The 13,069-nt window shown below is 45.2% G+C and overlaps 1 protein-coding gene across 1 annotated transcript in view; it reads right to left on the reverse strand.

The window, feature by feature from the left end:
- The window catches only part of enox1 (ecto-NOX disulfide-thiol exchanger 1), a 980,064-nt gene that overhangs the window by 910,072 nt on the left and 56,923 nt on the right, over positions 1 to 13,069 (reverse strand). The window contains exon 3 of the mRNA XM_086006510.1: positions 2,957 to 3,130. Within this exon, the coding sequence (XP_085862636.1) occupies positions 2,957 to 3,130 (174 nt within the window). The remainder of the gene's footprint in view (positions 1 to 2,956; positions 3,131 to 13,069) is intronic.

Raw genomic sequence — 13,069 nt, forward strand, 5'->3', positions numbered from 1 at the left:
TTAGTTTACTGGTTGTCCCTCTGTTCATGGCAAGCTGTAACATAGTGTGCCGCCAGTGTTACACAGCTTCTCTCCTCCCCCAGTAGGAATGGGAGTTTTTGGTTGTCAGTCAGATTTCTGAATTCAGGGCATATTTGTGAGAATTTTTGATAGAAAGTCTCTCTGATGCCCTGATATTTTCCACAGGCTGTGAGGAAGTGCATCTCTGTCTCAACTACTCCCTGACTGCAGTGAGAGCATATCCTGTCTTCTCTTGGCAGCCTGGTCTGCCTGTGTCTGCCTTTTTCGATCGCTAGGCTATGTTCGCTAAGTCTGTACCTTGTCAAGGTTCTTCTCAGTTTGTTATCCTTTACCATGGTCAGGTAATCAGCTATGTTGTATTGTCTGTTTAGGGCCAAGTAGCAATTGAGTTTGCTTTGGGTTTTTGTTGTTTCTGCCCAATATGACAGATATTTTTCCTTTTGCTTAGCGACGATTGTGTTGGGTCGAATTCTTTGTGTTACCCTGTCACTGTCCTGGGACTGGTTATTGTTAGTATTGTTATTAGTTACTTTATTGAGTCCCAGGACTAGTTGACTGAGGGTATTCTTCTTTATGGTCAGCTCTTGGCATTTCAGGGCGTCGTAGTGATAGCATTGGGGGTTGCTCATTTGTAGGTGATTCCAAAATTTGGTGGCTCTTTTTTGGATAGTGATTATTAATGGGTATTGGCCTAGTTCCGCCCTACATGCGTTGTTTACTGTTTTCCTTTGAGTCCGGAGGATACTTTTACAGAATTCCGCATGTAGGATCTCAATTGGGTGTTTGTCCCATTTTGCAAAATCTTGTTGTGTTAGTGGTCCCCAGACCTCACTGCCATAGAGTGCAATTGGTTCAATTACTGATTTGAAAATTTTGAGCCAAATGCTAATTGGGATTTCTATTTGGATTGATTTTTTGATGGCATAGAAAGCCCTTCTTGCTTTCTCTTTCAGTTCATTCACAGCCAGTTTGAAGTTTCCCGTAGAACTGATTTTTAAGCCCAAGTATGTGTAGTGAGCGGTTTGTTCAATTTTGGTTGTTCCTACTGTGAAATTTATTGTGGGTCCATGTTGTTTGGATCTTTGCTGGAACACAAGGACTTTGGTTTTTTGGGGATTTATTGTCAGGGCCCAAGTCTGGCAGTACGACTCCAGCAGGTCCAGGTTCTGCTGTAGACCCTCCTTAGTTGGTGACAGCAGAACCAGGTCGTCGGCATAGAGGAGGAATTTAACCTTGGATTCATATAGGGTGAGGCCGGGTGCTGTAGATTGTTCAAGTAGTTTTGCCAATCCATTAATGTAAATATTAAAGAGTGTCGGTGAGATTGGCGAGCCCTGCGTCACCCCCCGCCCCTGTGGGAAGTATTTTGTTTGTTTGTCTCCAATTTTAACTGCACATTTATTGTTTGTATACATTGATTTAATTACATCATATGTTTTACCTCCTACCCCGCTTTCGATAAGTTTCAGGAATAAACCGTCATGCCAGATGGAGTCGAAAGCCTTCTGGAAATCTACAAAGCATGCGTAGATTTTGCTTTTGTTATGGTGAACGTGTTTGTCAATTAGGGTCTGTAGGGTGAAGATATGATCGGATGTTCTATAGTTTGGCAGGAATCCAATTTGGCTTTTACTCAAGACATTGTGCTCTTCAAGGAAGTTTATAAGTCTTTTGTTTATGATGCTACAGAATACCTTCCCCAGGTTACTGTTTACACAGATGCCTCGATAGTTGTTTGGGTCGATTTTGTCCCCACTTTTGTATATGGGTGTTATGAGTCCTTTGTTCCAGATGTCAGGGAAATAACCGACACTCAGAACCAAGTTGAAGAGTTTTAGGATAGCCAGTTTCAGTTTGTCGTCTGCGTGTTTAATCATCTCGTTTAGTATGCCGTCTGTCCCGCAAGCTTTTCCTGGTCGCAGGTCCTTGAGTTTTTCAAGAAGTTCTTTTTCTGTTATTATGGCGTCTAGCGGGTTTTGGTTATCTTTTATGGCCATTTCAAGCTTTTCCAGTTTTTTGCGTATTTGGTGTTGCTCTGGTCTTAGTGTGTTTTTCTGGTATAATTTTTCAAAGTGGTTTACCCATGTGTCCCCATTTTGAATGGACAAATCGTCATGTTGTTTTTTGTGTAGTGTTTTCAAGTTGTCCCAGAAACAATTCGACTCAATGGATTCCTCCATGGAGCTGAGTGTATTCTTAATAAATTGCTCTTTTTTGGTCCTGAGTGTGTTTCTGTATTGTGTTAGCGTCTGACAATAAGTAAGGCGTAATTCCTCGTTTTCTGGATGTCTGTGTTTTTGGTTTGATAGTTTTCTAAGTTTTTTCCTCATGTTATGGCAATCATGGTCAAACCATTTTTCATAGTTTTTTGTTTTGGGTTTGTTCTTGCGAGCTTTCAAGTTTGCATTTGTTGCCAAATTATCAAAAATATTGTTTAGTTTACTAACTGCCCGGTTTACGCCTTCTTTATTGTGAGTGTATATGTTATCCAGAAAGGTGTCTGCCGATATCACCCTCCTGCTCCTCTGGTCGCCAATCGTTCTATAACCATCACCCCCACTCCCTGCTCCCTCAGCCCCCGAGCCGCACCCAAGCCCCCCAGCTCCTCCAGCCTCTGATCCTCATCCAAACGCCGCCCCCCCCCCGGTGTTGGTCCCGGCCCCTGATTGTTCTCTGATGCCCCCTGGTCCCCGCCTTGGTCCTGGCCCCCAATTTTCACCGGAACACCCCCCCCACCCCCGTGCTGGTCCCCGATCGTTCCCTGACCCCCCCCCGCCGAGGTCCCAGCTGTCGATCTTCACCCAACCCACCACCGTGCTGGGCCCAGCCCCTGATCATTTATTGGTGCCCTCCCAAAACTATTTCAATTTACAATTTCTCAACATCTACCAAGACACATCAAAGCTAGAAAATGACCAGTGATTCGCAGACTTACTTGGGTTTGCTGGAAAGAGTGTACAGTTTGTGCAGTGGATAATTTCTTTCATTACCGGTATCCCTGGTGGGACAGGTGGTTGCAGTAAGCTGATCCCGGTCATCATTGGGTTAACTGGCGCCATTCCTGTCATTAGCCCAAGGCCATGTTCAAATGTCGGGACACAGATGGGATCTATAGACACAAGAAAATTCTTGTTATTCTTTCGACAGGTACATCATGTGTTAGCTACCTTTAGAAAAAAACACCATGCTTCTATTACAGATGCATAAGGAGCAAGGCTCCCGGCATGGAACCTCCCTTGATGGGAGCATGGAGCAGAGAATCAAGCATCGAGATCAGCGTGCCTGGTTCGGGGCACTGACAGTGGCAAGGGATTCCCCGATCTCCACTCCTGTTAAGCTAGGCTCTGCATGGCAGCCTATCCTCCGAGATTTACCTTTGTGTGTTTACGCTCAATGCATATTTTCCATATCGCAGGAAGTCACAAACTTGGCAATGGTTAGGAAAGAAGGAACTTGCATTTATATAGCACCTTTCGTGACCTCATGATGTTCCAAAGCGCTTCACAGCCAATGAAGTACAGTAAATCTGTAAATTACAGATTCCTTAGGGACAGGCATCAGCTATCCTTTTTTTGCAGGTGTCCTTATTTTCAAAATGGTCATTGTATGTACTGTAAAAATTATCTGTAGAATGGGGAGTTATTTACGCAGCAGCCATAGCAGCAGAGAAGGTGCTCTGTCCCTGGGATCGAGGTGTGCAAGCATTCAATCCCAGAGAGAAGTTTCTCTGCCGCTGTGCATTCTGGGTAAAGAGCACCCCATTCCAAAAAAGCTAGTGCCGCCTCGCGCTGACCTTCATACATTGACCCCACGGGAATATGGGGGCAGAAAGGAAGCGAGCTGCAAGGAGAAGCGCCAGTGATCCCGACTCAATGAAAGTTCCAGATTTGCAGCAGACTGTGTCCTGTGTTTTAAGTTGTAAAAGGGTTTGGTGCTTTGAAGGCTGTCCGTGGTTTGTAATTTGCGAGTGTCCGTGGTTTCGGAGTGGCTCTTGTATATTTTACCATGCAAGTTATTTGGGTCTCTCAAGAAGTGTCCGTTTATTGCAGGCGTCCATTTTTTGGGAATGCCCGTTTATACCGGTTTCGCAGTAATTTTTGAAGTGTAGTCACTGTTGTAATGTAGGGAAACCCGGCATCCAATTTGCGCACAGCAAGCTCCCACTAAAAGCAATGAGATAATGACCAGATAACGTTGTTTGTTGTGAGGGATAAATATTGGTCAGGGCACCGGGGAAGAACTCTCCAGCTCTTCTTCAAGGTCCACTTGAGAGAGCAGACGGGGCCTCGATTTAACGTCTCATTCGAGAGACGGCACCTCCGACAGTGCAGCGCTCCCTCAGTAGAGTTGTAGAACAACACCTCACTTGATTCTCCTTCTTAGTTTGGCTGTTGTTTTGATTGGATTCTAGTATCAACAGATGATGCTAACAGCAAAAGGCAGTACATCAGGTGCAAACATATTGTGGGGCTTTCAACTGTGTGGATTCTGTTCACCCGTTAAATCTGCAACATTTCAATTTCTACAAAATGAGGTGCACCGGCCAGCAACAGTGCGAAGACTGGATCAAGCATTACATTCACATGTTCAGATGATGTTAATTGTACAACCAGATTGCTTCCATATGGAAGTCAAATTGTTTGGCTCGAGTTCTTCCATTCTCTCAAAACCACCTGCTTATCACCAGCTTTGAAAATTCTGTGTCAAAACAGAGTCAGAACATTTAAACACGCAAGGATCTGTAATTCCAAGTCTTGGCAGGGTTTTGTCAGTGCAGTGCATGTTTGCAGTAATGAGTGAAGTCGGGAGAGGATGCAGTGACACGATGGGTTGGATTTTAGCTGACAGCGGGTTTCCGGCACAAAACTGTGAGGAGATTCCCCGTCCGCCAGAGTCATCAGGAGGCCACGTTAATTCTAACCACTGAGCCTCACCCGTGAGAGGGAGAGAGGGGATCGTTAGAGGGTCTCGAGGTGGGTGGCGTGGGGCGGGGGTTAGTCCAGGGTAGGGGAGGCTGTGACTGTCCTTGTGGGGATTGAAGGAGCACTTCTGCTGTTTATCCATCCCACAAAGGAGAGATTTCCACGAACCTTGGAGGGCCTCTTCGTCCTTCTCACCAGCGGCCGAGCTGCTTCAGCCTGCTGGTTAAAATGCCATCAGAGTACTATTGACGTGGCAAGGCCTCGATTTACATAAATCCACAAGGCTTCCACCTGCTGTGGGCGGTCGCCTCATCTGCTTGTGGAACTCAAGCAGGCTACTATCGGAGATGGCGGGAAAGAGTCGCGTAGTCCGGTCGCTTTCAACTGCCCACCTGCCTAGTGTCCGCCAGGCGGGCAGGGTTAAAATTGTCCCCAATGTATTTGTGGTTGCAGAACTTGTGTCCACAACTCCTGATCTCACCGTGTGTTTAGGGAGGATACGAGGTGGTGGAGGGCAGTTGTTTCCATGTAGGGGGTGAGGGAAAGTCTGAGGAAGGTTGCCATGCAGGCTCCTCTGCTTCTGGCAGCTCGTTTCACAATGTCACTGGCAGAAGCCTGAGAGATAAGGCCATCTGCCAGACTTCTAGATGAGAGACTGATGGAGAGCACGAAAAGGCATAAAGGAGAAGAAAGAAAATACATTACAAGATGGGACAAAAGAATTAAAAAGAGTACTGAATGAAGCCTTTGATAGCTTGCGTGGTGTAATCTGATGTTCTGTTGCTCTTTGAAAGGTGCTTACTTCAAATAGCTCTGTTTGTTATCAAGGTCTCTATTACATCCATGCTCGACTATTCCAATGCTCTCCTGACCTACCTCTCACCTTGCACCCTCCATAAACAAGAGTACAGCACTATTATACAATTAAACAGAACATTATTATACGAACCACAACTCATCTCTTCACCTTTCCATGCAATTTTTTTACATCAGTGCTCAGACAACGGGGTAAGTTTTGCAAGAGCCTGGTCTCTCAGGTAATTTTACAGTATGCATTAGCTGTGACTGAGACCCTCCTCAGTGGCACGGGGCCTCACAGAATTTACCCTAAATAGGTCTTTTCAAATCAATAAGCCCGGGCAGGATAAAAGGAAACAGAAGCACCTTATTTAAGCTATCAGTCATGTTTTTGGGACATTTCAGATGAGAGATGATAACATCCAAAATCCTGTACAAACCAAACTCTATAGAATGTCACCCAGATGAAGATAATTGGGCACAGAGCTCGGACACAGAGCTGGGTGAATCGCAATCGGAGTGGAAGCTGAGATTTGGTGATAGTAGGAATTCGGTGGAGAGGAGGAAGGCGGTTTCTCACACCCAAATCAAAAGGAGTGGAGCCACAGAACCTGAGGATACTAAGTTAAGTATCTAGGTTAAGTATCTAGATATCTAATATTTAGGTTCATTGGGGGCAAAATTGGGTTCCTTTGCGCCTCCTGTTAGTGCCCGGGGATGCACAGAGTGAACAACTGGGAGTTTGGTAAGTGTGGGAATTTTAAGGGTTAAACTCTTTTAAAATCTAGTGTTAATTGCTAGTAGCTGGTTACTGAAACAGTAGCAAAGCAGTGATAACTCATCTGAGTCACAAACGGTATAAACACAGGGGCCTGTGAGTGCAGCCAGCACAGAGTGAACAACTAGGAGTTTGGTAAGTGTGGGAGTTCGGTGACGTGGAGGAAGGAGGTGCTTGCTTTTCCTAGCTTCTCCCACAGAGCAGCAGCGGACCTGAGCGGGAGCAGACTGAGGCCCGAGAGAGGGATAAAAGTAGCAGCAGACCTGCATCAACAAGAGAAAATGGCAGTGTGGCGTCACAAGTAAGGCAGGTAAGTGATTTTTTTTTTTTTATTCATTGATGGGATGTGGGCATCGCTGGCTAGGCCTGCATTTAGTGCCCATCCCTAATTGCCCTTGAGAAGATGGTGGTGAGCCGCCTTCTTGAACTGCTGCAGTCCAAAGATGTGCGGGTTAGGTTGATTGGCTATGATAAATTGACCCTTAGTGTTAGGGGGATTAAATACGTGGGGTTACGGGAATAGGGTAGGATATGTGTTGATGTAGGGGTTACGGGGATCGGGTGGGATATGTGTCGGTGCAGGCTCGATGGGCTGAAATGGCCTCTATCTGCACTGTGGGGTTTCTGTGATTCTGTGATATGGTGTAGGTACACCCACAATGCTGTTAGGAAGGGAGTTCCAGGATTTTGGCCCAGCGACAGTGAAGGAACGGCGATACAGGTCCAAGTCAGGATGGTGTGTGGCTTGGAGGGGAACTTGTAGGTGGTGATGTTCCCATGCGTCTGCTGCCCTTGTCCTTCTAAGTGGTAGAGGTCACAGGTTTGGAAGGTGCTGTTGAAGGAGCTTTGGCGAGTTGCTGCAGTGCATCTTGTAGATGGTACACACTGCAGCCACAGTGCGCCGGTGGTGGAGGGAGTGAATGTTGAAGGTGGTGGATGGAGTGCCAATCAAGCGGGCTGCTTTATCCTGAATGGTGTCGAGCTTCTTGAGTGCTGTTGGAGCTGCACTCATCCAGGCAAGTGGAGAGTATTCCATCACACTCCTGACTTGTGCCTTGTAGATGGTGGAAAGGCTTTGGGGAGTCAGGAGGTGAGACACTCACTGCAGAATTCCCAGCCTCTGGCCTGCTCTTGTAGCCACAGTATTTATATGGCTGGTCCAGTTCAGTTTCTGATCAATGGTAACCCCCAGGATGTTGATAGTGGGGGATTCAGCGATGGTAATGCCATTGAATGTCAAGGGGAGATGGTTAGAGTCTCGCTTGTTGGAGATGGTCATTGCCTGGCACTTGTGTGGTGCGAATGTTACTTGCCACTTGTCAGCCCAAGTCTGAATGTTGTCCAGGTCTTGCTGCATATGGACACGGACTGCGTCAGTATCTGACGAGTCTCGAATGGTGCTGAACAGTGTGCAATCATCAGCGAACATTCCCACTTCTGACCTTATGATGGAGGGAAGGTCATTGATGAAACAGCTGAAGATGGTTGGGCCTAGGACATTGCCCTGAGGAACTCCTGCAGTGATGTCATGTGATTGAGATGAATGATCTCCAACAACCACAGCCAACTTCCTTTGTGCTATTTATGATTCCAACCAATGGAGAGTTTTCCCCTTGATTCCCATTGACTTCAGTTTTGCTGGGGCTCCTTGATGTCACATTTGATCAAATGCTGCCTTGATGTCAAGGGCAGTCACTCTCACCTCACCTCTTGAGTTCAGCTCTTTTGTCCATGTTTGGACCAAGGCTGTAATGAGGTCAGGAGCTGAGGGGCCCTGGCGGAACCCAAACTGGGCGTCAGTTAGCAGGTTATTGCTGAGTAAGTGCCGCTTGATAGCACTGTCGACGACACCTTCCATCACTTTGCTGATGATTGAGAGTAGACTAATGGGACGGTAATTGGCCGGGTCGGATTTGTCCTGCTTTTTGTAGACAGGACATACTTGGGCAATTTTCCACATTGCCGGGTAGATGTCAGTGTTGTAGCTGTACTGGAACAGCTTGGCTAGGGGCGCAGCTAGTTCTGGAGCACAAGTCTTCAGTACTATTGCCGGTAGTGACTGTGGGCTAAGTTTTAAGTTAACATATAAAATATAACTAAATTTTTTAAACGAAACTTAATTTAATTAATTTAATAAACTAAACAAGGTAAATAATTTGATTAACACTAAACTAATTATTCAAATAAATAAAATAATGGGAGAACAGGAGATGTGTTGCTGCTGCAATATGTGGGAGCTTGTGGACATTTTTGTCCAAGGTGACTACATATGCGGTAAGTGTCTGCGACTTGAGGAACTTCGGCTCCGAGTTGAGGAGCTGGAGTCCGAGCTGCAGACATTGCAATACATCAGGGAGGGATAAAGTTACCTGGACCTTTTGCTCCAGGAGGCAGCCACATCCCTTAGATTAAATACTTTAGAATTGACATGTGGTCAGGGACAGGAGGGTGTGACTGCAAGTGAGGCAGGTACAGGAATCGAGGAGGTAGTATTGCAGGAGCATCAGTCCCTGCACTTGTCCAATAGATTTGAGGTTCTTATAACCCTTGTGGACAAGTGCAGGGACTGTGGGGAGGACGAGCAAACTGACCACGGCACCGTGGTACAGGAAGCCGTTCAAGTGGAGGGAGTAAAAAGGAAGATGGTTGTAGTAGGCAACAGTATATTTAGGGGGATAGACACTGTTCTCTACAGCCAGGAGCATGAGTCCCGAAGGCCATGTTGCCTACCCGGTGCCAGGGTAAAGGACATTAAAAAGCAGAACCACAAAGGTCATAATCTCTGGATTATTACCAGAGCCACGAGCAAATTGGCATAGGGTCAATAGGATCAGGGAGATGAATGCATGGCTCAAAGATTGTTGTGGGAGAAGTAGGTTTCGATTCGTGGAGCACTGGCACCAGTACTGGGGAAAGAGAGCGCTGTTCCGTTGGGACGGACTACACCTGAACCATGTGCTGGGACCAGAGTGCTAGCAAATCGAATAACTAAGGAGGTAGATAGGGCTTTAAACTAAATAAGGACGTGGGGGAAGGGTCCCGGTGGAGAGAAATCTAGAATGCTAAAGTGAAAAGACAAGGAAGCAGTGCAGGAAAGGGATTGGGGTAAGAATAACCAGATTGTGTCAGGAAGGGGCATAGCGTACAAACAAAGGAGTGCACAAACAAATAGGGTCCGGGCAAGAAAAAATGGTAATAAGACAAATAGGGCCATAGTAGAAAAAATTGTTAAGATGTCTAAAAATGTTAAAAAGACAAATCTAAAGGCACTGTATCTGAATGCACGAAGCATTCGTAATAAGGTAGATGAATTAACAGGTCAAATAGATGTAAATGGATATGATATCATTGCGATTACGGAGACATGGCTGCAGGGTGACCAAGGCTGGGAGTTGAATATCCAAGGATATTCAATATTTATAAGGACAGGCAAAAAGGAAAGGAGATGGGGTGGCGTTGTTAGTAAAGGATGAAATCAGAGCAATAGTGAGAAAGGATATTGGCTCAGAAAATCAAGATGTAGAATCAGTCTGGGTGGAGCTAAGAAGCACCAAGGGGCAGAAAACATTGGTGGGAGTTGTCTATAGGCCTCCAAACAGTAGTGGTAATGTAGGGGATGGCATCAAACAGGAAATTAGAGATGCATGTCACAAGGGTACTACAGTAATCAAGGGTGACTTTAATCTACATATAGACTGGCCAAACCAAATTAGCAATAATACTATGGAGGATGTGTACGAGATGGTTTTTTAGATCAGTACGCTGAGGAGCCAACTAGGGATCAGGCTATCCTAGATTGGGTATTGTGCAATGAGAAGGGGTTCATTAATAATCTTGTTGTGCGGGGTCCTTTAGGGAAGAGTGACCATAACATGACAGAATTCTTCATTAAGATGGAAAGTAAAGAAGCCCAATTCGAAACTTGGATCCTAAATCTAAACAAAGGAAACTATGAAGGTATGAGGAGTGAGTTGGCTATGATAGATTGGGGAGCTTTATTAAAAGGCATGACGGTGGATAGGCAATGGCTAACATTTAAGGAACGAATGCATGAATTGCAACAGTTATACATTCCTTTCTGGCACAAAAACACAAAAGGAAAAGCAGCCCAACCATGACTAACAAACGAAATTAAGGATAGTATTCGATCCAAAGAGGAGCCATATAAAGTTGCCAGAAAAAGTAGCAAGCCTGAGGATTGGGAGCAGTTTAGAGTTCAGCAAAAAAGGATCAAGAGATTGATTAAATGGGGAAAAATAGAGTATGAGAGTAAACTTGCAAGGAACATAAAAGCGGACTGTAAAGGCTTCTACAAGTATGTAAAAAGAAAAAGATTAGTGAAGACAAATGTAGGTCCCTTACAGTCAGAAACAGGAGAATTTATAATTGGTGTCCATACTTAAGAAAAGACATACTTGCTCTCGAGTCAGTACAAAGAAGGTTCACTCGGTTAATCCCGGGGATGAGGGGATGGACATATGAGGAGAGGTTGAGTAGATTGGGACTCTACTCATTGGAGTTCAGAAGAATGAGAGGCGATCTTATTGAAACATATAAGATTGTGAAGGGGTTGGATCGGGTGGATGCGGGGAGGATGTTCCCGATGATGGGTGAAACTAGAACTAGGGGGCATAGTCTTAGGGGCTGCTCTTTCAAAACTGAGATGAGGAGGAACTACTTCACTCAGAGGGTGGTAGGTCCATGGAATATGCTGCCCCAAAAAGCTGTAGAAGCTACATCATTACATAAATTTAAAACAGAAATAGACAGTTTCCTAGAAGTAAAGGGAATAAAGGGTTATGGGGAACGGGCAGGAATTTGGATATGAGTCTAGGTTCGGATCGGTCATGGCCCTGTGGGTAGTGGAGTGGGCCCAGGGGCCGTGTAGCCTGATCCTGCTCCTATTTCGTGTGTCTAATTCTGTTAGATTCAGGAGATGGTTCAGTGATAGTAGATTGGTGGTTAGGACCAGATCAGCCATGATCTTATTGAATGGCGGAGCAGGCTCGAGGGGCCGATTGGCCTACTCCTGCTCCTATTTCTTATGTTCTTATGAACAAGAAAATGGCAGAGCAATTAAACAAATACTTTGGTTCTGTCTTTACGGAAGAGGACACAAATAACTTCCCAGAAACCAACTTAGGGAACCAAGGGTATAGTGAGAAGGAGGAATTAAAGGAAAATAGTGCTTGAGAAATTATTGGGACTGAAAGCTGCTAAATCCCCAGGGCCTGATAATCCACATTCCAGAATACTAAAACAGGTAGCCATAGAAATAGTGGCTGCATTGGTTGTCATCTTCCAAAATTCTATAGATTATGGAACAGTTCCTGCAGGTTGGTGGGTGGCAAATGTAACCCCACTATTTAAAAAAGGGAGAGAAAACAGGGAACTACAGCCTAACATCAGTAGTAGGGAAAATGCTAGAGTCTATTATAAAGGATGTGATAACAGGACACTTTGAAAATATCAACAGGATTAGACAAAGTCAACATGGATTTATGAAAGGGAAAACGTGTTTGACAAACCTAATGGAGTTTTTTGAGAATGTAACTGGTAGAATAGATAAGGGAGAACCAGTGGATGTGGTGTATTTGGATTTTCAGAAGGCCTTTGATAAAGTCCCACATAAGAGGTTACTGTGCAAAATTAAAGCACATGGGATTGGGGGTAATATACTGGCACAGACTGAAAATTGGTTAACAGACAGGAAACAGAGAGTAGGAATAAATGGGTCTTTTTCTGGGTGGCAGGCGGTGACTAGTGGGGTACAGCAGGGATCAGTGCTTGGGCCCCAGCTATGCACAATATATATCAATGATTTGGATGAGGGAATCAAATGTAATATTTCCAAGTTTGCTGACGACACAAAACTTGGCAGGATTGTGAGTTGTGAGGAGGATGCAAAGAGGCTTCAAGGCGATTTAGACAAGTTGAGTGAGTGGGCAAATACATGGCAGATGCAGTATAACGTGGATAAATGTGAAGTTATCCACTTCGGTAGGAAAAACAGAAAGGCAGAGAATTATTTAAATGCTGATAGATTGGGAAATGTTGATGTACAAAGGGACCTGGGTGTCCTTGTACACCAGTCACTGAAAGCAAACATGTAGGTGCAGCAAGCAGTTAGGAAGGCAAATGGTATGTTGGCCTTCATTGCAAGAGGATTTGAGTACAGGAGCAAGGGTGTCTTACTACAGTTATACAGGGCCTTGGTGAGACCACACCTGGAGTACTGTGTGCTGTTTTGGTCTCCTTACCTAAGAAAGGATATACTTGCCATAGAGGGAGTGCAGCGTAGGTTTACCAGACTGATTCCTGGGATGGCAGGACTGTCGCATGAGGAGAGATTGGGTCGACTAGGCCTGTATTCACCAGAGTTTAGAAGAATGAGAGGGGATCTCATTGAAACGTATAAAATTCTGACAGAGCTAGACAGACTGGATGCAGGGAGGATGTTTCCCCTGGCTGGGGGGTCTAGAACGAGGGGTCACAGTCTCAGGATACGGGGTAGGACATTTAGCACTGAGATGAGGAGAAATCTCTTCAC

The sequence above is a fragment of the Somniosus microcephalus genome, chromosome 14 (genome assembly GCF_052327205.1).
Source record: "Somniosus microcephalus isolate GS21.2 chromosome 14, FLI_Smic_1.0, whole genome shotgun sequence".
Classification (NCBI taxonomy): domain Eukaryota; kingdom Metazoa; phylum Chordata; class Chondrichthyes; order Squaliformes; family Somniosidae; genus Somniosus; species Somniosus microcephalus.